This window comes from Xenopus laevis, chromosome 9_10L (assembly GCF_017654675.1).
Source record: "Xenopus laevis strain J_2021 chromosome 9_10L, Xenopus_laevis_v10.1, whole genome shotgun sequence".
In the NCBI taxonomy this organism is placed as follows: domain Eukaryota; kingdom Metazoa; phylum Chordata; class Amphibia; order Anura; family Pipidae; genus Xenopus; species Xenopus laevis.
Genome location: NC_054387.1, coordinates 53,335,605 through 53,360,174, shown reverse-complemented (window position 1 = coordinate 53,360,174; position 24,570 = coordinate 53,335,605). Strand labels below are relative to the sequence as shown.

Below are 24,570 nucleotides of genomic sequence, written 5' to 3'. Positions count from 1 at the left end.
AGTGGAAAAAAACAACATAAGTCATGGTTTATTACAACGTTTCAGCTCCTATACTCGACAAAAGTTGTGGTTTATTACGACGTTTCGACTCCTATACTCTGCAAAAGTTGTGGTTTATTATGATGTTTTGGCTCCTATACTCCAGCCTTCTTCAGGAAGTCTGTAGACGGCTCGAGTATAGTAACCAAAACGTCATAATAAACCACAACTTTTGTTGTTTTTTTCCACTAAAGTCCTGTGAGTATGGTTTGTGTTTGTACATGTTCGTATTGATCATTTTTAACCAGCACCCAGTCAGTTGCCGAATTTTGTGTTGCGTGCACCAGCGTGGACTGTTTATATATAGATATATATGTATGTGTATATACTGAATATTCCACAGTTTGATGTTGGCATTCTCTTATACTTTTGTTTCCACTCGTTCTCTTCTTTTCTCTTTAGATACAGATCTCAGACACCTCTGATTCCTATTTGCTGAATTAGCAGGTACTGGAAGAAAGGGTATATGGCATACCTACATATGTCTAATAATTTTATAAATGTGTATGTAACAGACTGGACGTAAGTGTATGTGTGAGAGAGTGTGTATATGTATATATGTGTGGGTAGGATATCTCATTTTCTTTCCCATAATTACTGTGGCACAGATTAAATCCTGTTTATTAGTGCAGTTGCCTGATGGCGCTGAGGGTGGTTGTGGGGATTTACCCCATCCACTGGGGTTTCTCTGATCATTTGTAATATTATCCTACAAGTGCACAGTCAGTTCTGCTTTATGAGACTCTTCTGTTCCTTGAAAGGTGCCAAGTGGAGCTCCATTCTGTTAGTAAGTGTAGGTGTACAGTGTCAGTCTAGCATGAGTCACTGGCTTTTGTTCCCCAGCTGTCTGAGAGCCTGACCCAATAAATCTGTGTCAGAGTTGCCATAGACTGGTCATAACATTGTTGTTGTTGCAGAGTCATGAGTAGCGATCATGAGATGTCGATTTTTGGGGTGGCGGCCCCGTTCCTTCGAAAGCCTGAGAAAGAGAGAATTGAGGCTCAAAACCAGCCATTTGATGCCAAGACGTATTGCTTTGTTACTGATCCTGTCCTCGACTACATAAAGGGCAAGATAAAGAGTGATGAAGGGGGGAAGACAACAGTTGAGACTGAAGATAATAGGGTATGGCAATATGTGATTGTGCTTAGGTCATACTGTAATTTAGCTGGTCTTTAATATTATTATATATCACCAACCTAAATATCTATACTAACCTAGATATCTTTAAATGTAGGCCAACCTAGATGTATGACTCAAATCTAGACTAACCTATATGTCTCAAATGTTGACAACCTAGATAAATGCCTCAAATCTAGACTTTCCAATACATCAAAATTTAGACCAACTTACAAACATGTCTCATCTCCAGACTAAACAATATGTCTCAAATGTAGCGCAACCTAAATATATGCATCAGTTCTAGACTTACCTATTTGTTTTAAATGTAGACCAACATAGATACATGCTTTCATGCTAAACTCACCTATATTTCTCAACACCAGACTAAACAATAAGTCTCAAATTTAGACCAACCTAGAAACCAGTTTCAATTCTAGACTAAGCAATACATCTCAAATGTAGAGCAACCTAAATATGCGTCTCTGATCTAGATTAGCCAATATATTTCCAATGTAAGCCAAACTAGATACACATCCTAACTTAAACTAACTTCCATGTCTTAACTGTAAAACAATCTTGATGCACATCTCAAGCATAGCCCATCAGAGAATCAAGTCTTGAATCTAGATATGTCTCAGTTACACAACAATGTGAATATTAGTTATGTCTCATTATTAGTGGCATCAATGTTTAGTTATATTCAATTTTCTAAGAAGCATACCAAGTCCAAATTAACATGAAAGCTATATACCATTGAATTGTCAACAACACCTTAGGCAGTGACCACAGTTGAATGAAGTAAGCAATTGCTTAATAAAATGAACAAATCTCAATGTATGGTCCCTCTCTCCTGTTACACTTTAGACAGTAACTGTCAAGCCTGAGAATGTCTTCCCCATGAATCCCCCAAAGTTTGACAAAAGTGAGGACATGGCGATGCTGACCCACCTGCATGAGCCGGCTGTTCTGTACAATCTGAAGGATCGCTACAAAGCCTGGATGATCTATGTGAGTCTTCCTTCAAATATATAATATAATTTAGTTCTAGAAAGATACATTCACTAGTCTGTAAGGCTAGATATGGTGAGACTCAATACCTTGTGTATGTGAACCCCCATTTATTTTTCATATTCTCTGTACTTCCTGCTCCTGGGCTGTCCTCTCATGGTTAGGAGGGACCACACCAGTTAGTTGAATCAATTCTATCAGTGAACCCATTCTACCCCCAGTATTTCCCCTGACACAGAGCTATCATTCTCTGAACTTTCTACTCCCGGCTGCTCTATATCCAATAGTCATGCAATAAGTGGAATATCTATCATTCAATGCAACTATACTTGCTCATTTGCACCTACTTCAGTGTATGAGCTGCAAGGTGAATCATGCATGGTATAACTAATTCCCTATTGGGCATCAGCAATCCAATGATTATTGAGGAGTCTAATATTGATACAGAACTCAGCTCTTCCAAATGAACTGACATGGGGTTGGGATTTTACCTAAAAGCATGTTCAGCTAGGGCAGGAAGTTCATATGAACATGCTATTAGACATAGAGAGCAATAGCTATTGCCATTGACCACCAGTTACCCTTTATCTGCTTCTGTTTGTAGACTTACTCCGGCCTCTTCTGTGTCACTGTCAACCCCTACAAGTGGCTTCCCGTATATAATCCTGAGGTGGTCAATGCCTACCGCGGGAAAAAGCGATCGGAGGCTCCACCCCACATCTTCTCCATCTCGGATAACGCCTATCAGTTCATGTTAACTGGTATGTCCCATTGGTCAGAAACTATATATGAAGTCATTTTCTCAATTCTGGGCAAAACTACCATTTATTTATACTGTCCAATCAATGAATCACTTTAAAGGGGGGGGGATTTCAGTGTGTGTCCCCTTCCCACATAACTACATGCAACAAAATATTAGAAACCAGCCCATTTGACATTTCCCTTAGGGTAAAGCTAATATTTGTAAATATACAGTTGTGTTAATGGGCAATACATTTCTATAACATGTATGTTCTTCTTTTCTACAGACAGGGAAAACCAGTCCATCCTAATCACGTAAGTGATTTCCTATCATTTATGAATTAATGAAAGTTCATAAATAGCATCCAGGTTTAGCCTGATATACACTACAGAAGGCTCCTTTGTTGAACGAGGACCCGTTATACTCTAGTGCAGAACAGGTAACGCCCAGCTCTGCTCATTGCTTATTGCTCTTATGTTTGAAGCGGAGAATCTGGTGCTGGGAAGACTGTGAACACCAAACGTGTCATCCAATATTTTGCAACAATTGCAGCTGTCTGTGACCCCAAGAAAAAAGAAAAAGAAGCCACCAGTAGCATAAAGGTGACATAGCAGACTACTTTCTATTTTATCTCAAAATCCTCATTCCATACAATTGCTTATAATTTCGTTATCCCAACAGGGAACCTTGGAGGATCAAATAATCCATGCCAACCCGCTGCTTGAAGCCTTCGGCAATGCCAAGACTGTGAGGAATGATAACTCGTCGCGTTTTGTGAGTTTTCCCTCATGAATTCCCAATCAGTGCAGCGCAAGCATTGGCAGCTTCCATGTGTGATGTTATGCACCACATAACCTGGTTATTCATGGCAATCCTGCCCCAGTTGCTTGCTGCTCACAAAAAAACTCTGGCTGTGACTAGTGTCTTTCTCCAAACGGGCATAGTACATTGCCTACCCACAACCCCATCTATCCCAGGATCCTCCTGCCCACCCACACAGACACAGGTATAAGGTCAGATATAGATTAGATTCTGACCTGAAAGGAGCTACCTGACCAAAGAAGGATGAGGACTAAAGGTACCTTTCATTTTGTAATGATAGTGGGCAAAATTTCAAGTAACTGTTTGAGCACCAAAACTTTTGATAGAGAAGGGTAACATAAGATAGAGAGGAGTAATGCAGGGTAGACAGGGGTAATGCAGGGTAGGGAAGGGTAATGCAGGTAGGGAAAGGTAACACAGGGTAGAGAAGGCTAATGCAGGGTAAGGAAGGGTAATAAGGTAATACAGGGTAGAGAAGGGTAATGTAGGGAAAGGAAGGATAATGCAGGGTAGAGAAGGGTAATGCAGGGTAGCGAAAGGTTATACATGATAAGGAAGGGTAATGCAGGGTAGAGAAGGGTAATGCAGAGTAGAGAAAGGTAATGCATGGTAATGAAGGGTAATGCAGGGTGGAGAAGGGTAATGCAGGGTAGAGAAAGGTAATGCATGATAAGGAAGGCTAATGCAGGGTAGAGAAGGGTAATGCAGGGTAGAGAAAGGTAATGCATGGTAAACAAGGGTAATGCAAGGTAGAGGGGAGTAATGCAGGATATTGAAGGGTTATGCAGGGTAGAGAAGGGTAATGCAGGGTAAGGAAGTGTAATGCAGGGTAGAGAAGGGTAATGCAGGTTAAAGAAGTATAATGCAGGGTAGAGAAGGGTAATGCAAGGTAGAGGGGGGGTAATGCAGGGTAGATAAGGGTAATGCAGGGTAGAGAAGGGTAATGCAGGGTAGAAAGTGTAATGCACGGTATAGATAGGAAATCTAGGGTAGAGAACTGTGGGGCAGGGTAGTGACGGGTAGATAAGGGTAAAGCAGAGTAGAGAGGGGTAACATAGTTTAGAGAAGGGTAATGCAGGGTAGAGAGGGGTAAAGCAGGGTTGAGAGGGTTGAAACAGGGTAGAGAAGTGTGACACAGGTTAGAGAGGGCTGACGCAGGTAAGTCATGAGGTGCAGGATAGGGAGGGGTAACGCAGGGTAGAGGGAGTGATGGAGGGTAAAGAACCAATACTATTTTTATTGGTCCCATGGAAGGTTTAAATGGGGAAACCATGAAGCAAGAAGGAACAGTGGCTAAGGTGAGTAACATGAGCAAAGGGCTTAAAGCATCAAACAGAGCAGGGTCAGAGAGAAGAAGATTATACGGAAGATATGTGCAGATAAAATGATAACATGGATATTTAAGGCTAATGAAGGTTCAGTTTTGGAATTTTGTAACTTCCTCATTTTATGTTTCATGCAAATAAAAATTTGAAATCTTGTTTAGGGTAAATTTATCAGAATTCATTTTGGCACAACTGGAAAGTTAGCCTCGGCGGATATCGAAACATGTACGTATTATATGTATATGTGTGTGTGTGTCCTGGGGTCAGGGAGGTGGGGGTCAGGTGGTCAGGCTCCCTAATTATATGAATTTCATTGCAGATCTTCTGGAGAAGTCCCGAGTGACATTTCAGCTCCCAGCTGAGAGAAGCTACCATATCTTCTACCAGATCCTGTCCAACCATAAGCCAGAACTGATTGGTCAGTACAGAGTACTGATATCACATTGGTCGATTAACAATAGATAATAGCAATATAAATGTTAAAAATGTAGATATTATCTATCATATACCTAATCTTGTGCTCCTAAGGTACCTCAACTTTTGATCTAACTCTAGCACTGTCTAATGCCCCTGTCTCTACTTAAACTCCACTAAGGTCTGATACTCCATGCTCTCAAACATGATCCTTCTGTAAAATAAATAGGGATCACCTGTGACAGCACATGGGAGCATTTAGAGTTTGATCTACACCACCAGTGAGACTACATCATGATCCCTCATTATTATCTTCCTTAAGCCCCATTTATTCACTATCAGTGCCAGGCCAAAAGGAAAGGGCACCCAAAACACACATCCACCACCTTGGTCACCTAACTAACCCTTGCCAGGTAATCAATGTAGCATAATCTTAAAAGCCTTGCCTAACTGTTCATCTCCTGTTACCAGGGGCATGGAGCATAGCAATGATCTTGGGTAGGTTGTTCTGTGGTGAGAGGCAGAATAGAGAGGAAACAAATAAACCTCAAATAAATAATAAAAAGCTGATTACATTTCCTCCAAATCTAGTATACAAGTCAGTAGACTAGAGTTTGGACCATGCACCATGTCACATTCTTTCCCTCACCATATTTATACATACCTATATATATTCGGCAGATACGCTCCTTATCACCACAAATCCATATGATTTTCCCTACATCAGCCAGGGGGAGATTTCCGTGGCCAGCATTGTTGATTCAGAAGAATTAATGGCAACAGATGTGAGTATGACAACTTTTTCGTGTGGGCTTTGTGCCATGATTGGGGCTCATTTATTAAGGGTAAACTATAGAGTGCAGTCTGCTCCATCCATTATTGTGGGTGTAATTGTGGGTGTTGGGCAATGTTGCACCTCGTAGTGCTTCTGCACGCAGGCCAGTAATACATGATCCCTATGTCTTTTGTAAGCAAATTTGAAGAATTAAGTGTGCCAAATGATAGGTGGGTTCAAACCAATAGTGATTAAGTGTTTTGCTTGGGCCTGCAGAATTTTCTATGTGCTTCACGGTGGCAATTTTTTTTATCCTAGAACAGGAATTTTAACTTAGCCACTTTGGTACTGTTTGTTTCCATCTCTAGAATGCTATTGACATTCTGGGCTTCACGCCTGAAGAGAAGACTTGTATTTACAAACTAACGGGGGCAGTGATGCATTATGGGACAATGAAGTTCAAGCAGAGGCCACGTGAGGAGCAGGCTGAGCCAGATGGGACAGAGGGTAAGTGCTCTTGGGGCGAATAAGAGACATGTTCTGTATACTGCATAGAATTTCCTATATCATGGATACTGCTTTACAATGTTACCTATGGAAAGGAGCATAGCGTGAGATCCAGACCCCCCCCGTGCCACCCACACCTAAAGGCTCTTCCACCCTTGTGCACAACTGATCTTTGTAAATTATGGGAACAGACAATCATGGAATGGAAGAGAGGGTTTTTTTTGGGCCCCTCTTTCTGTGTGCATGCCAATGGCCACAGGGTCTGCTCTCCCTACAGTTCCACCACATACATGAGGGGCATGAGTAGGGTGGCACATAGGAGTCCCTTTCCCTGCATTCTACTTGTCCCCAGTAGGTACTGATGCTAAATTCTCTAGTCGGTATAGTGTTAATTTAAACTTGCACCTAGTTTTGCACCAAACACTACATTGCAAGCAAAAAAGGTGATTAGAACAACTTAGCTCACAAGGGCAGCCCTCTGAATTTAATAGATTATATGCCATAAACCTTTGCAACTGAAGTGCATATCTGTTTAATGATTGGTTTTCCAGTGGCTGATAAAACCGGATATTTGACTGGACTGAACTCAGCAGATCTTCTTAAGGCTCTGTGCTATCCCAGGGTTAAAGTTGGGAATGAGTTTGTAACCAAGGGTCAAACAGTAGAGCAGGTAGGTTACTACTGCAGTTAAGTACTATACATTTGCAGATGAGATATACCTACAGGTGTGCTAAATTCCCCTGTTGTCTCTTTCAGGTGCAATATAATGTCAATGCGCTCAGCAAGTCGGTGTATGAGAAACTGTTCATATGGATGGTGGCGCGGATTAACCAGCAGCTGGACACTAAGCTCCCCCGGCAGCACTTTATTGGCGTCTTGGACATCGCCGGCTTTGAGATCTTTGAGGTTGGTAAGAGGGAATCTGGACAAATGTCAGTCTGGGCATAGAAAATAAAATGATAAACATTTACTATGTAATCCTTTTCCTGTTGAATGAAGATGCAAACTTGAGTGTGGGTAGGATTTATAGTGAGACAATAAAGACTTTCCAGATATAAATGATTGGGTTATTTTAGTTCAACAGCTTGGAGCAGCTCTGCATCAACTTCACCAATGAGAAACTGCAACAGTTTTTCAACCATCACATGTTTGTCCTGGAGCAAGAGGAATACAAGAAGGAAGGGATCGAGTGGACGTTTATTGACTTTGGCATGGACTTGGCTGCCTGCATTGAGCTTATTGAGAAGGCAAGTGAAAATGCTACTGTAATGACTGACTCTAGGCCACATTTATTGGGGATTAATCAGTGCTAGTTGGAACTTCCATTAGGTGAATTCAAGCTGCTCTCATCTTCTGGTATATAGAGGTGTGATTCTCTCTCTATTTATGATTCCTGCTCCTGGGCTTCCCCCATCTTCAGAGGGGGACCAAATGATTAGCCCATTGATCACCTAGATCAGGGATCCCGAACCTTTCAAACCAGTCAGCAACATTCAGAAGTAAAAGGACTTGAGGAGCAACACTAGCATGAAAAATGTTCTTTGGGTGCCAAATAAGTGCTGTGATTGGCTGTTTGGTGTGCCCTATATGGACTGGCAGCCTACAGGAGACTCTGTTTGGCAGTGCACCTGTTTTTTATGAAACCAAAACTTGCCTTCAAGCCTGGAATTCAAAAATAAGCACCTGCTTTGAGGCCACTGGGAGCAACATCCATGAGATTGGAGAGCAACATGTTGCTCATGAGCTACTAGTTGGGGATCACTGACCTAGATCCCCTGGGTGGGTCCTGCCAATAAGTAAAATTAGGCCTCAATTTAATAGTTGAATCCCTGGCTCAAGGACATTTTCACCAGATTTATTGCAAGGATCAAGCCCTATGTTACCTGCCTGGCCATGGGAAAGGGAGCAGTTCAGGAACAGGATAGACAGAACATATAAATATAGGGAAGTACTAGAGTGAGATGACTGACACATTTACTCAAGGTTAGATTCCTCATCTAGTTGAAGAAATGGGCCCACGTGTATTTACATTTTAAAGTACATTTGACTGAGAAAGCCTTATTTCTGCCATTAGAGGAAAGGGCACTACACTCTTAGAACACAGTTTGCAGAAAAATCAAACAATTTTATTATTACTATTTTAGCCAATGGGCATTTTCTCCATCCTTGAAGAGGAGTGCATGTTCCCCAAGGCAACAGACACTTCATTTAAGAACAAGTTGTATGACCAACATCTGGGCAAATCCAACAACTTCCAGAAACCCAAACCAGCTAAAGGCAAAGCTGAGGCTCACTTCTCCCTCATCCACTATGCTGGGACAGTGGATTACAACATAAAAGGCTGGCTGGAGAAGAATAAGGACCCACTGAATGAAACAGTTGTGGGTCTTTACCAAAAATCCTCCATGAAGATCCTGGCCAATCTCTACGCCACCTATGAGTCTGCCAACGCAGGTAAATAACAGTAATTGCATTCGGCCATTAATGTACTTATTATATCCCTGTGAAATGGGTCAGTATAGAGACTCTTTATTTAAGAAATAGACCCCAAAATGTATGATTTAAGTTTCACATAGAGGATGTCACCATTCAGATGTTCTAATGGGAGACTTGGCCAGCCTTGGGAATGTTCAAATGCTCTGTTGCTCCAGTCCTCTTACTGATTGCCAGTTGACTCTGGATCTACTCACTTGTTCATAATAGGCATTTAACCCAGGGAAAATATTTGGGCTCTAGGAATGCAGGCTGCATTGTTCTAGACCTGAGATAGGTTTATCTTGTGTCCCACCAGAAGGTACAACCAAAAAGGCAACAAAGAAGAAAGGCTCCTCCTTCCAAACTGTGTCGGCACTTTTTAGGGTGAGTTACAGAGAATGAAACAAGGAACATAAAATGCTGCCCAAATATGCAATATGCCACTTAAGCTTTTATCTTTTTTTATTTTTTTGAGTACATTTTAAATGTTCCCAGTATGGACAGTAGATGGCATTGTTGTTTAGGTTGTGAAGCTGTGAGGTTTTGGGGAAGGCAATTGAATGTACATTAAGAGCTGTCTATGAGACCAATACAAGACAGTTTGTATTTTCATTGCCCTCTGAATTTATGTCAGTTTTAATAAGACTAATTTCACAGGCTGGGAGGATTCATGCATTACCAAGCCCAGTCTAAGAACTTGCACTGTATTATATGTGATTTAATGCTGAGATCAGTCACCCAAAGTCACTTCTGCCTTATCAGTTATGACTTTATGCCATTAGGAAAATCTGAATAAACTGATGTCAAACCTGCGGACCACACACCCCCATTTTGTCAGATGTATCATCCCCAATGAGACCAAAACACCAGGTATTGTGAATAAATACATTTTCTGTTCCTGTATTGTGGGGCTTAGCAGAGAGAGATAGGAGTATTGGCATATGAGTGTGGTCATTGTGGATTGGGGATGTGACATAAATATCCTGATTTCTTCATTTGGAATACTGGGAGGTATGTGGCTGGACAGAGCTTAGTGAACCTTCTGTGGTTTCTTATAGGTGACATTGACCACCATCTTGTTCTTCACCAGTTAAGGTGTAATGGTGTGCTGGAAGGCATCAGAATTTGCCGCAAGGGATTCCCCAACAGAATCTTGTACGGAGATTTTAAACAAAGGTACACTCATCATGAATAATTCATTGGGTAGACATTAGAATGATGACAGGGAGATCCAGTGGTGATTGGTTGATCCTTCTTAATGCCTCAAGGGAATCAGCTTAGGCTGAAGCTTTGGCTCATGATTGCAGAGTAAAGAATCAGAGCCTTTCACATTTTTCTTTCTCCTATCTGATTAAATAGGTACCGAATACTGAATGCCAGTGCAATCCCAGAAGGACAGTTTATAGATAGCAAGAAGGCCTGTGAGAAGCTCCTGGGGTGTATTGATATTGATCACACCCAGTATAAATTTGGCCACACAAAGGTAATGCTTAGACTTGGCTTGTCAGAACTTGGGGTGTAAGTAAGAATAATTGGGGGGAGACCTTTATACACCAAAAGGATATATGGGTACCTGGCAATGCAGTTCATGTCATCTCATGTCAATCTGTGCCCTAGGTATTCTTCAAGGCTGGTTTGCTGGGGACCCTAGAGGAGATGAGGGACGACAGCTTGGTCCTTGTTATAACACGCACCCAGGCTCGGTGCAGGGGGTTCCTCATGAGGCTTGAGTTCATGAAAATGATGGAAAGGAGGTGAGCAAGTTAGTTATATCATGTAATAAGCTACAGTGAGCCAGAGCAGAAATCAACAGATTGGAATTTTTTGTGTCATCTGTATGATGTTTAGGTAGCAGCTCTCTGGTATCTTGATTTGCCAGACTCCATGGATCATGCTAATTATATAATATATGTCCCTTCCAGGGATGCAATTTTCTGCATTCAGTATAACATCCGGGCATTCATGAATGTCAAACACTGGCCATGGATGAAACTCTACTTTAAAATAAAGCCCTTGCTGAGGAGCGCAGAGACTGAGAAAGAGATGGCTGCCATGAAAGAAGAGTTTGAGAAGACCAAGGAGAATCTGGCCAAGTCAGAAGCAAAAAGGAAGGAACTAGAAGAGAAAATGGTGAAACTTCTCCAAGAGAAGAATGACCTCAAGCTACAAGTCCAGTCTGTGAGTACATGGTTCTTTGTATCCTTTGCTCTCGCTTTTAGTGGCAGCGCAGTACTGCAGCAGCCTAATCTAGTGACCCACAAATTTGTGACCCTAAAGATGTTGCTGAACTTAGAATAGTAATAATGTGAAGGCCACAGGCTTCATGTCACAATGATGCTGTGCAAAGTATGGCCAAGGTTATCAAACAAGAATTTTATCTCTTGTAGGAATCAGAAAACTTGTCAGATGCAGAGGAACGTTGTGATCAGTTAATTAAAAGTAAAATCCAGTTGGAAGCAAAAATGAAGGAGCTGAATGAGAGACTGGAGGACGAGGAAGAGTCCAATGCTGAACTGACAGCCAAGAGGAGGAAACTGGAGGATGAGTGTTCAGAACTCAAGAAAGATATTGATGACCTAGAGCTGACATTGGCCAAGGTGGAGAAGGAGAGGCATGCGACTGAAAATAAGGTGTGTAATCTTAACTTTAAAGCATATCTTAAATTGGCATGATACTAGTGGCCCATTTGCATTATCCCTAACTGGATCTAACCCTATTATCCAGCCATTACTTTGCTCTGATTCTAAGTACTTCATGCTCCTGGGGTGCTCTCTTTAACCATTGCTCTGATTCTAAGTACTTCATGCTCCTGGGCTGCTCTCTTTAACCATGGCCAAGCTTGGATCTAGGCTTATTCCTTTCTTAACCTTTCTTAATATGTAAGTATTTGTGCTATTAAACCCAGCTAAGGGATTGATATATATGTTATAATAGGTTAAAAACCTAACTGAAGAAATGGCTGTGCTGGATGAAACAATTGTCAAGCTGACAAAAGAGAGAAAAGCTCTGCAGGAAGCCCACCAACAAGCCCTGGATGACCTGCAGGCTGAAGAAGACAAAGTCAACGCTCTGACCAAGCTTAAAGCCAAACTGGAGCAGCAGATAGATGATGTGAGCATTTCTACACTTCATAATGACAGAACTTGAGTGGTGAGATGCAATATCATATCCATGATCTTAAATATGGACATGTATAATCTTTTCCTTTCCCATTGGTAACAGTACACCAGGCTTGTTTCTACCCATTATGTAGGGGTTTACTTATTTGTTCTCTAGAAACACTACATTCTGCCTATTTCTAGCATTTCATAAATGCAGGCCCATTTCTTAACTTACAGCTTCAAGGGTCATTGGAACAAGAGAAGAAGCTTCGGATGGACAATGAGAGAGCCAAGAGAAAGCTGGAGGGAGACTTGAAACTGGCACAGGATTCCATCATGGATTTGGAGAATGACAGACAGCAGCTGGATGAAAAGCTGAAAAAGTATGGATATTATTTGTGTGTTCTTATATTTTCTTTAAAGAATACAACCATGAAAAAGTAATGTAACATGTCTCAGAGAGCTCTTCTGGAACTTTTGCAATTTGCATTAATCTTTTAGTTTTCAGGACATTAGCAGAATTACACTGCTAATATAATTAATGTGAGAAAAGAAATGTCTTGTGATGTTGCTCTGTTTGGGAAATGATGGGGGTCATGTGCAGGGAGGGGTGCAAATTGCATAAATGGGCTAAAGCCTTTTTTTCACCTTGTGCCCTGCATTAGTTGGAGCTCAGAGTCCTGCATTGCATTTGGCAGTGCTGTATTCATGGAACTAGCAGAGGTTAGACAATGTCCATTCACTGGCCTAACCAATATGTCACCTGGGTTTCCTAGAGTTCTGGGCCTGGCAATAACCTTTCTGACACTTAACTAGATGTAATATTTTTAAAACTGACTCCATGTTGATACTGAGTTTATATATTTTGACAATAGGAAGGATTTTGAGATAAGCCAGCTGCTTAGCAAGATTGAAGACGAGCAAGTTATGGGGAATCAATTCCAGAAGAAAATTAAAGAGCTGCAGGTGAAATAATTTTAGAGGAATATACCCATGTATGGAGCTCTAATTCTCTGTGCTTCCTGTTTCATGGTTGTTTTCTTTCCCCTGGCCTATTAATAGGTGGGACTTTAAGCCACACCCAAAAACATTTTATTAAGCAGCAAACACATTTTATTGTGCAGATGTATTGTGCTGATGTATTGTGCAGATACAATTGGGACCAAAGCCCCTAAAGCCCCAAAGCCCTATGTTATGTAGTTGTGCCCCATTCTGTTTATACTCCATACAGGCCCGTATAGAGGAGCTTGAAGAGGAGATTGATTCAGAGAGGGCAACCAGAGCCAAGGCAGAGAAGCAGCGGGCTGATTTGATGCGGGAGTTGGAGGAGATCAGTGAGAGGCTAGAAGAAGCAGGGGGTGCCACAGCCACTCAGTTAGAGCTAAATAAAAAAAGAGAAGCTGAGTTCCAGAAGGTGCGGAGGGACCTGGAAGAGATATCCCTACAGCATGAAGCCACAGTGGCCTCTCTGCGCAAGAAGCACGCAGACTGCACTGCGGAGTACAGCGATCAGATAGACAATCTCCAGCGTGTCAAACAGAAATTGGAGAAGGAGAAGAGCGAGATGCGGATGGAAATTGATGACCTTAGCAGTAACTTGGAGTCTGTCACTAAATCCAAGGTCTGACAGTTTACAAAGTATCTCAGTTGTTCTTTATGAATAAAAAATATTCTTGAATTTGGATGAAAATGTGTTGAGTAAGGTCAGCCTCTCTTATAGGTTTCACGTCAAGTATTTCTCTGCCTTTACAGGCAAATCTTGAGAAGCTGTGCCGGACCCTGGAAGATCAGCTGAGTGAATTCAAGGCCAAAACAGAAGAGACCCAGAGGATGGTGGCTGATCTTTCAATGCATAAGTCTCGTCTGCAGACAGAGTCAGGTAAGCTATTGAATCTAGCATCTGAATACAGTACTCTTCACGGGGTGCCATGCATATGAGTAGGGGGGTGTCACATGGAATACCACCTCAGCAGCTGACCAGTAAACCATTATTAATGATAGCAGTACAGGTTCTCCCTGTGATACAATCAATGGTGAGACAATTTTTAATGAGTGTTTAATGAGCATTACATACAGATAATTAAGCATCATTACCCATAGGAGATAGAATCTGCAAAGGCTTAAGACAGAGCAAAGAGATACCCTTTAGTAGACTGTACCCTTTCTGCGGAGGCCTATAAAGGAAGATAGCTCACCCCTACACATCCTACACTCTACACTGCCACCTTGATGCTGATGCTGTTCTTGTTAGATGACCTGTCTAGCTTACAGCTCCTTTGAATGTGCTCAGATTGAATTTTGCGTATGTGTTTTTACTTTTTGAATCTCAATTTTTTGTTGTTTTAAATTAGGGGAACTGGCTCGTCAGCTGGAGGAGAGAGATGCTCTTGTATCCCAGTTGTCAAGATCCAAACAAGCATTCATTCAGCAAACTGAGGAACTTAAAAGGCTGATGGAGGAAGAAGTTAAAGTATGGACACTAGGACACACAATGTACCCTTGCAATGTCTCAAATTTTGAATTTATTTTATTTAATTATTGGTGTTGTTTATTTGCTAGGCCAAAAATGCCCTTGCCCATTCATTGCAATCTTCCCGCCATGACTGTGAACTGCTCAGGGAGCAATATGAAGAGGAACAAGAGGCCAAGTCTGAGTTGCAACGTGGTCTGTCTAAGGCCAATGGGGAGGTTGCTCAGTGGAGAACCAAATATGAGACTGATGCAATCCAGCGCACTGAAGAACTGGAGGAAGCCAAGTAAGGCAACAGCTAGCAGGGAATGTTACATTTTACATACAGAATGATTCAACTTACTGTGATTGTACAAAGACTCTGCTAATTAGGGATCCTTAAGGTCTAGTTTTATGACATTAACCTTAATTCTCATAGTAGCATAATGAAAACCAAAATGAAGAATAGATACTGAAAGGCTAAAACATACTTTGTGTTTTTGTGCTCCGTAGGAAAAAGTTGGCGCAACGTCTTCAAGAGGCAGAAGGACAGATCGAGGCTGTGAATTCCAAATGTTCCTCTCTGGAGAAGACCAAGCAAAGGTTGCAGGGAGAAGTGGAAGATCTCATGATAGATGTAGAGAGGGCAAATTCGGCAGCTGCAGCTCTTGATAAAAAACAGAGGAATTTTGATAAGGTAACCATGTATACCTTTAAAATCCCTAAGTTACAAAGAATAACAGTATTACAAGAATTCTGTAACTCTTGGCTCACTAAACCTGGCATCTGATATATACATACATATATACAATATATATATATATATATATATATATTTAATTTTTTTTTTTTTCAATTCCTTTAGATTTTAGCAGAGTGGAGGCAAAAGTATGAAGAATCTCAGTCTGAATTTGAATCAGCTCTAAAGGAGTCAAGGTCTCTGAGTACAGAGCTTTTCAAAATGAAGAACGCTTATGAGGAATCTCTGGACCAGCTAGAGATCATTAAACGAGAAAATAAGAACTTACAACGTGAGTATATAGAGAAGTCATCAATGAGTATGCTGGAAAATGATAGGAAATTATGTGTTAGTGCTCCCTAGAAACAAGATAATGGCTGAAACTGCATTCAAGAGGCGTGTTTACTTGGGGTAGGATTTGCTGAAACCTTATTTGTTAGAGTGCCCTAAAAAGTGTGTAATCATGAAAACTACCTGCAGGAAGGGTGTTTCCCTTATGGCAGTTACGCTGTTGATATAGATCTTGCATGTCTGCTTGAGGTAGCTCCATATTTTTGTACAAAGTTCGTGGACGATGGCATCTACCACCAGGCAAAGTGGCATCTGTGGTACGAAAGTGTAACAAGAGCCCTAAGAACCATTTATTATTTGATGTCATACTCAAATAAATTAATGCTTTACAGAAGAGATAACTGACTTGACTGAGCAAATATCATCAAGTGGTAAAATCATTCATGAACTGGAGAAAACCAAAAAGCAAGTTGAGCTGGAGAAGAGTGAGATGCAGTCATCCCTTGAAGAAGCAGAGGTATTTGTTCAAAAGGATATTGTAGATGTGCAGTTTATTCAAAAGTATGGGCGGTTTATTCAAAACTTAAGGTATTGGTTCTTAAACACCAATTGCTTTTTTCCCAATTTCCCTTAAAGGCAGCACTTGAGCACGAAGAGGCAAAGATCTTGAGAATTCAGCTGGAACTGACCCAGGTTAAAGCCGACATAGAGAGGAAGGTGGCAGAAAAGGATGAGGAAATTGATCAGCTGAAGAGGAACTACCAGAGGATCATCGAGACAATGCAGAGAGCTCTAGATTCCGAGATTAGGAGTAGGAATGAAGCTGTGCGAATTAAGAAGAAGATGGAAGGGGACCTGAATGAAATGGAAGTCCAGCTTAGTCATGCAAACCGTATAGCCACAGAAGCTCAGAAATACCTGAGGAATGTCCAGGGTCAGCTTAAGGTATGTGAGGGTTTGTAGGTTTCTAACTAATCATTATATAAATGACTAGGTTAAGTCCTCTTGGAAACCTTCCAGTGCTATAATCTTTAATGCTCTATGTTTTCTTTTTCTGGACTACTGTCTACCTGATATCCAGGAGATCTAGCTTGCTCTTAATAGAGAGGACCTTCAGACAGTTTTACCGTTGCAGCTTGAGCTTTAAGGAGGTTGTTTGCCTTTCAGTTAAAGTTCAGTGTGATGTAGGAAGTGATATTCTGATACAATTTGCAATAGGTTTTAATTTTTTATTATTTGTAGTTTGTAGTTATCTTCAGTTTGCAGTTTCAGCAGTCTAGTTGCTAGGGTCCAAATTACCCTAGCAACCATGCATTGATTTTAATACGAGACTGGAATATGAATAGGGGAGGCCTGAATAGAAAGATGAATAATAAAAAGTAGCAATAACAATAATATTTTAGCTTTACAGACCATTTGTTTTTTAGATGTGGTCTGTGACCCCATTTAAAGGCTGGAAAGAGTCAGAAAAAGGCAAATAATTAAAAAACTATAAAAAACTTACATAATGAAGGGCAGTTGAAAAGTTGCTTAGAACTGACCATTCTATTACATATTAAAAGTTACCTTAAAGGTGAAACGCTTCTTTAAGGCATGCAAGAGACATTGTTTATAGGCCTTGCTTGCAGACGCCAATACAGTTTGGAAACCTCGTCGTGGAGAGGAGTGGGAACTAGAGAGGACCAGAAAACTTTTCTTTTGTGAAGTTCTCACTTACTTACCTCTTTCGAGTTCCATGCTATGAACAAAAATAGGGGGGTTCTATGGAACTAACACAACATAATTTAGGGTATTTGACGTCACCATTACCTGTTAAATCTACAGGATACACAAATCAATCTGGATGATGCGCTCCGAGGACAGGAGGATCTGAAAGAGCAGTTGGCCATAGTTGAACGCAGAAATAACTTGATGGTGGCTGAGATTGAGGAGATGCGAGCTGCTTTGGAACAGACAGAAAGATCTAGAAAAGTTGCTGAACAGGATCTTGTTGATGCTATTGAGCGTGTCCAGCTTCTGCACTCGCAGGTAATATCCTTGGAAGCTTATGCAGTAAGTTCTTTGACCATTCCCACCCCTTTTATACCCCTTAAGTTGTTAGACTCAAATGATACAATCTAGAATGTTTTTCTTTGCCACCTTCAGAACACAAGTCTTATTAACACCAAGAAGAAGCTTGAAAGTGATGTAGTTCAACTACAAGGAGAGATTGAGGACACCACCAATGAGGCTAGGAATGCCGAGGAGAAAGCAAAGAAAGCCATTACAGATGTGAGTCACTAAATTTTGTATTTAAGCATTTATTTGTAGTGTAAACCTCTACTAGTGGTATTTATTGGATATGCAGTGTGCACTAGATGCTTCAAATTGCCTTGCACTTGTTTTAATTAGGGTGGCTTATTGCACAAATGCAGGCCCTTAATAATAAGCGTGCCAGGCCCCCCGACAGAAAAATATTTGGAAGGCCTGGTGCGCAGAGGGACTCCAGCAAATGCATCTGGCTCCACCCCTCAGCCGCTGCTGTTCGCGCACTCACAGAGGCGCAAGCACGCCAATTTTGTAAAGAAGAAAGCGGCGGGAAGGGGGATTTCAAGATTATAGAGGAAACAGGTCTGCTTCCTCTGTAGTTACACTAGTGTACAAATGAGTGCCGATTAATTTAAATTTCAAATAATAGTTTTGTCTCATAATTTCCAGATTTGCTGTCTAACAACCGGGCAACCAATAACTGTGTCCAATTCATAGGCAGCCATGATGGCTGAGGAACTGAAGAAGGAACAAGACACCAGTGCTCACCTGGAACGGATGAAGAAGAATATAGAGCAAACAGTAAAGGATCTTCAAGTGCGCCTGGAAGAAGCTGAGCAACTGGCCCTTAAAGGGGGAAAGAAGCAGCTTCAGAAGCTGGAAGCCAGAGTAAATATCCAAAAGAACTTATTCTGCTATAACTTGGTTATGTCAATCACAGCAGTAACAGAACAAGAGTAAGGCTTTCACAGTATGAAGTTATATGTCTCTGAGAACCCTTTTTTCATGTTTCTTGCAGGTTCGAGAACTGGAAAATGAGTTGGATCTGGAAACTAGAAAAAATGTTGAGGTGGTCAAAGGCATCAGGAAATTTGAGAGGCGTGTGAAGGAGCTGACCTTCCAGGTTAAACTACAGCTTTGGTTATATAAAGTATTTATTTTTACAGATTCATATACATGGAATAAAATTATTAAATTACAATTGTATCTGTGATTCCATAGTCAGAAGAAGACAGAAAGAATTGCTTGAGGCTACAGGACTTGGTGGATAAATTGCAACTGAAGGTGAAGTCCTACAAGAGGCAGACTGAACATGCGGTGAGTAATAAAATTTTTAGGACTGTATCAGAGGCAACCAATTAAGAGTATACATATGGCTGTAGAGGCCCATGTGTCCAACTGAATATATGTAAAAGCTCCAAATTTCCAGTAATCATCTTGGGCAGGTTTTTGGATAGCATAGGTGTTATAATATAAAGCCCTGGCCTGTAGTGTAGATGGTCCAGAGCAATGGTCCCCAACCAATAGCTCGCGAGCAACATGTTGCTCTCCAACCCCTTGGATGTTGCTCTCAGGGTCCTCAAAGCAGGTGCTTATTTTTGAATTTCAAGCTTGAAAGCAAGTTTTAATTGCATAAAAACGAAGTATAGTGCCAAGTAGAGCACCTTGTTGGCTGCCTGTGAACATGGGGGCTACCGAATAGCCAATCACAGCCCTTATTTGGCACCCTAAGGGACTTTTTCATGTTTGTGTTGCTCCCCAACTCTTTTTACATTTGAATGTGGCTCACAGGTAAAAAAGGTTGGGGACCACTGGTCCAGAGTAATGTCTAGCTTAATGATATGCCACAATAACTTTGAGATATGCCATTGCTCTAAAGTGAGGTGCTCACAACTCCTTATGGTTTGAAGTGCCCTACCCACCAACTATATCCAACCTTACATGTGAGATTATCTGCCCCTTTATGCAGCATTTTAAAAATTGTTTGTGATGTCCCATGGCTTGGAGGCACACATGACCCCTGTACAATTGTTTGATATGAATTTTTTAGTATGATCCCTTCTATTTCAGAGGCAAAGAGAAAGCAGACCCACAGGCTGCTGGGCTGAGGCCCCTAACTTGAGAGAGAGACTGCAGAGGGCAGCCAGAATGTGTTGTACTATAGAATTTTATGGTTTATGATTGGTGAATAAAACATCTCTCTGACCAAATAAATTACAAAGCTGCGCCTTCCTTACTCACGTATTACAATCATTTACAGGAAGAATCATCCAATACCCATTTGTTTAAGTGCCGCAAGGTGCAGCATGAGTTGGAGGAAGCTGAGGAGAGGGCAGGCATTGCTGAAAGTCAAGTTAACAAGCTGAGAATGAAGACCCGTGAAACCATCTCCTCAAAGGTAGGTCATAAGGGGGTGCTTATCTAAGATGGTAGAAACTCCTGAGGGAAAAGATATGTGTCCAAATAGAAGAAGGGGATGGTGGTTAGCACAGCTTTTCCAATAGTTGCTCCGTGCTGCAACTGCTGCAAAAGATCCAAGTATAGGAGAAGGAAAAGGAACTCCAGCAGTATTACTGCAAACAACTTTTTATTCCAGGCAGTAGTAAACACAACATGTTTCGGGTTCAATACCCTTTATCAAGTGAAGATCAAGATTCACTTGATAAAGGGTATTGAACCCGAACATGTTGTGTTTACCACTGCCTGGAATAAAAAGTTGTTTGCAGTAATACTGCTGGAGTTCCTCTTCCTTCTCCTATACTTGGAAAAGATATGTGGTTCATCTCTGTAGGAATGTAGGGATGTAACTGAAGTTCCGCAAAGGATTGTGAATAATTGTAAATGATCTTATTAATTAAGGAGTTGCTAAAGTCATAAATCAGTTCTATATACTGGCTTGCCCACTGTTGGACTGGGGTGTCTGGGGTCCACCGGGGCTGTGACCACAGAGTCCTGAACTCTTCCAGTGGCTGGCACCCTCTACCAAATGCCGTGTAACCTTGCAACCTCCCCCCATCTTGCTCCACATAACTGCTACATCCTCCTTATGGCAGTGATCGGGGGTGTAAGTGTTACACCGTTTCCTGACAGGAGTGGGCCTGGGTTGACTGGGCCCTCAAGGGCTGGGGCCCACCTCTGCATCCCGTCCAATCCTGGGCTTGCCATGGCAAGATCTCCTCCCTGTCTTGAGTCCTTCTACATCTCTGATATCATGAGCAGTCCTAGTAGTGTGCACACTTACATTTCCTTCACTAATACCTGCTTTTATTATTTTGTTACTCTTTAACATATAATCTATTTATAATCGACAAATAATGTATGATACATTTGGTTTGGTAATATTTGTTTTCACATGAATTCCCATTTGGAACCCTACAGTTATTTTTAAATTAAAACTCCCAACCTTGATGGGTAACACTGATATAAAGTATTTCTGTCACTATCTTACTTCCCCCATCTCCATTTTGCCCTACAGTCACCAACATCTTCTACTGTCTCTATTGTGTTCTACTGTATCTTATCCTACTGCCTTCATCTTGTCCTACCTTCTCTATTTTGTTCTACAGTCTCCATCTGTTATAACCATCATACCCTACTGTCTATAGTTTGTTCTACTGTCTTCATCTCATCCTGTTGTAACAATCTTGCCCTACTGTCTCTATTTTGCCCTACTATCTCTATCTTTCCCTATTGTCTCCATTCTGCCCAACTGTCTCTATCTTGCCCTACTGTCTCTATCTTGCCTTACTTTCTCTACCTTCCTATACTGTCCATATTTTGTGCTATCTTGACCTTCGTCTCTATCTTGCCCTACTGTCTCCATCTTGCCCTACTGTCTCCATCTTGCCCTACTATCTCTATCTTTCCCTATTGTCTCCATTCTACCCAACTGTCTCTATCTTGCCCTACTGTCTCTATCTTGCCTTACTTTCTCTACCTTCCTATACTGTCCATATTTTGTGCTACTGGCTCTATCTTGACCTTCTGTCTCTATCTTGCCCTACTGTCTCCATCTTGCCCTACTGTCTCCATCTTGCCCTACTATCTCTATCTTTCCCCCTTGTCTCCATCTGTAACCATTTGGTCCTAGTGTCTATATCTGGCTCTACTGTCTACAATACCTATTATCTCCCCCCATACTATTCAAATGTTCTGCTTTGTATAGAAATATGCAAATATCCTTGAAAATTGACTCCTTAATGAAAATTGATTATTAGTTAAATGATTTCTTATTCTGATTTCCAGGTGATTGTGACAACTCAAGAATAAACCTCTGGCTCCACGGAACTCAAGTAAAACACAGAATGTGTAGTTAGTTAGAAGTTGCTTTCCATAGTTGGAACTTGCAAACAAATTGTGTTATTATAAATGTGCAATGTCTTAACCTGTGTTACTGATATAACATCATGAGAATCCCTGTCCCATGGTGTCCCTAATGTTTGTGTGCTTCCAAGTTAAGTGAAACAAAAGATGTGGCCTAATAACAAGTACTGCTTTCTGTTGAAAAGTGAGCCTAGCCGAACACAGAATATATTTAGCTTTTTTAAGCCTGACATGACATGCTGATAACTTCCGTGTACACAAATGAGCAGCGACAGACTAGCATAGAGTTAAAGCCAGACAACTTATATTTATCTTGGCTGGTGGTTGCTTCTCCAGATGGCAGCTAGATGGAACCTAAACATATTTAGTGGAGAGAGTGAAGGGCCATTCCTAGAAGTATCACACACATCACTGACATGATGAATGGGGAGCAGATTTTGGTTGAATGAAAACTATTGAGTGAAGGGACTCTAAATGAAAATCCTACAAAAGTGTGACTGGGTCTTTAATAACAGTGAGCAATTGGTAAAGTGCAAAAATTGTCAGAATTCTCATTTTCCAGCAATGCATTAAGGTTATTTTACTGATGACAGAGCAGGGTGCAATGTGCAAAATGGGCCCAAACTGCCATGTTATTTGCACATTTCACCCTGCCCCACTATCAGTACTTGTGGCCCAAGTCCTTACACTCTAAGATGAATTCTAGAGCACTGGATGCCATGACCAGGGTATGAATGCAGCTCATTGATCCCAGGCTCAAAGATAACTTGTAAGTGTCCAGAAGGGCCTGTACAGGAAGGAGACAGGTTGGAAATGGCTTGGGTGGGTTCATTCCCCTTTAACTGGTGCTCAAAGGCAGGTATTAAGTAGTTGGCTCTATATAAACAGTAAAACAGACAGAATGACAAGAGTGTGGATAACTGGGATGTAGGTTATGATACATTAAGGTGTGGCCTAGCATGTCCCACGTATAGGTAATATGGAGAGGAGCCTATCGATTGTTGAAATCCTTCCCTTACTGTCGATGCTGATGGTTGGACTGGTCAGGATGCTTGTCTTGTAGTTTTTCCTGCTTTCTTGATTGTTCTGCGGTTACTGTTATTGTATTGTATTCTGTAGCCGGAACAATGTTCCACGTTAATAAGAAATTTAACCCCTTTGTGTTGCTTACAGTAGTTTTTATGCCACTCGGTGGGTGGCACCTTCAAATTCTGTTCATCAACGCAAAGCTTTAATCCCTTTCTTCTCTCTGCCAAATAAATATTTCAAGGCACAATGTGGAGACGTCCCTTTCTTTCCATACAGTCTAAGAACCTACAGTACAATGAAAGCGGGACATCTTAAAGTAACAGTAATACCAAAAAAGAAAAGTGTTTTAAAGGATTGACAATATAATGTACCATTCGTAAAACTGCTGTGTTTGCTTAAAAAACTCTACAATATAGAGAAACAGCTGCTGTGTAGCCACGGGGCAGCCATTCAAGCACAGGATACACAGTAGATAACAGATAAGTTCTGAAGAATCCCATTGTATACTACAGAGCTTATTTGTTATCTGCTTTGTATCCTGTGCATCTTCTCATTTTTCAGCTTTGAATGGCTGCCCCCCTAGCTACACATCAGCTTCTTTATATAAACTGTTGCACAGTTTCTGAAGCACACACACCCGTTTTTCCAGTACAGCACATTATATTGTTATTGCTTTAAAAGACATTCATTTATTTGTTGTTACTGTTCCTTTAAGTATATCCATGAAGTTCAGCCACTAGATGGAGCTTTAGGGCCATTCCCTAGTTCCTGTCTGATTTCTGTTCTTTCAACCAGCATCAAGTTCCAATTGTGTGACAGTTTCTTAATGTGCTGCCTCCTCCCTTTATGGCATCCAAGGGGGTAAGGAATACTCTGGCGCAAGTGTATTTACTTGGCTATTTATATTCAGTCTCTGAAGTTGTTACTGAACTACAGGTCCCAGCATGTCAAGATCTGAAGTTGTATTCAGTCACCTGTAGAATTTATATGTATAGGTATGGGATCCGTTATCCAGACACCTATTATCCAGAAAGCTCCGAATTATGGCAAAGCCATCTCCCATAGACTCCATTTTATCCAAATAATTCAAAATTTTAAAAATGATTTAGTTTTTCTCTCTTATAATAAAACAGAACCTTGTACTTGATCCAAACAAAGATATAATTAATCCTTATTGGAGGCAAAACAAAAGCAGCCTGTTTTTTTTTTTTTTAACATTTACATGATTTTCTAGTAGACCAAAAGAGGATTCTGGGAGTGGTAGTTTCAGTTTGTGGATAGTTGACCTGAGATGCTCAAAAAGATTCAGTTAGAAAAGGTTATAGATTTTTTTTTACCTATAAATGTGCAGAAAAACACATGGCACAGAGGGTCTTTTATT

General features: G+C 41.0%; 1 protein-coding gene across 1 annotated transcript; it reads left to right on the top strand.

The window, feature by feature from the left end:
• The first annotated feature begins 434 nt into the window (after window positions 1–434).
• Window positions 435–23,556, top strand: LOC108701194 (myosin-3). The gene is made up of 40 exons (XM_018235496.2): window positions 435–486; window positions 957–1,164; window positions 2,026–2,169; window positions 2,774–2,930; window positions 3,198–3,225; window positions 3,396–3,513; window positions 3,593–3,685; window positions 5,220–5,283; window positions 5,378–5,476; window positions 6,154–6,257; window positions 6,616–6,754; window positions 7,306–7,424; window positions 7,511–7,660; window positions 7,831–8,001; window positions 8,899–9,208; window positions 9,546–9,613; window positions 10,012–10,099; window positions 10,288–10,405; window positions 10,589–10,712; window positions 10,847–10,983; window positions 11,152–11,407; window positions 11,617–11,859; window positions 12,164–12,340; window positions 12,568–12,713; window positions 13,206–13,296; window positions 13,562–13,951; window positions 14,083–14,209; window positions 14,682–14,800; window positions 14,890–15,086; window positions 15,293–15,476; window positions 15,645–15,810; window positions 16,202–16,326; window positions 16,446–16,754; window positions 17,634–17,837; window positions 17,955–18,080; window positions 18,555–18,725; window positions 18,856–18,960; window positions 19,059–19,154; window positions 20,098–20,235; window positions 22,083–23,556. Exons 2-40 carry the CDS (start codon window positions 961–963, stop codon window positions 22,104–22,106), a joined length of 5,829 nt encoding a protein of 1,942 aa, XP_018090985.1. The 5' UTR covers window positions 435–486; window positions 957–960; the 3' UTR covers window positions 22,107–23,556.
• Window positions 23,557–24,570: the final 1,014 nt, after the last annotated feature.

What these genes read in the sequence shown, in the direction of transcription:
- LOC108701194 (XM_018235496.2), top strand. Translation starts at nt 961, where the DNA reads ATGAGTAGCGATCATGAGATGTCGATTTTTGGGGTGGCGGCCCCGTTC. An exon ending in CAATGAGACCAAAACACCAG is followed by an intron (nt 10,100 to 10,287) that starts GTATTGTGAATA and finishes GGTTTCTTATAG; the next exon opens with GTGACATTGACCACCATCTT. An exon ending in AGAGGCAGACTGAACATGCG is followed by an intron (nt 19,155 to 20,097) that starts GTGAGTAATAAA and finishes AATCATTTACAG; the next exon opens with GAAGAATCATCCAATACCCA.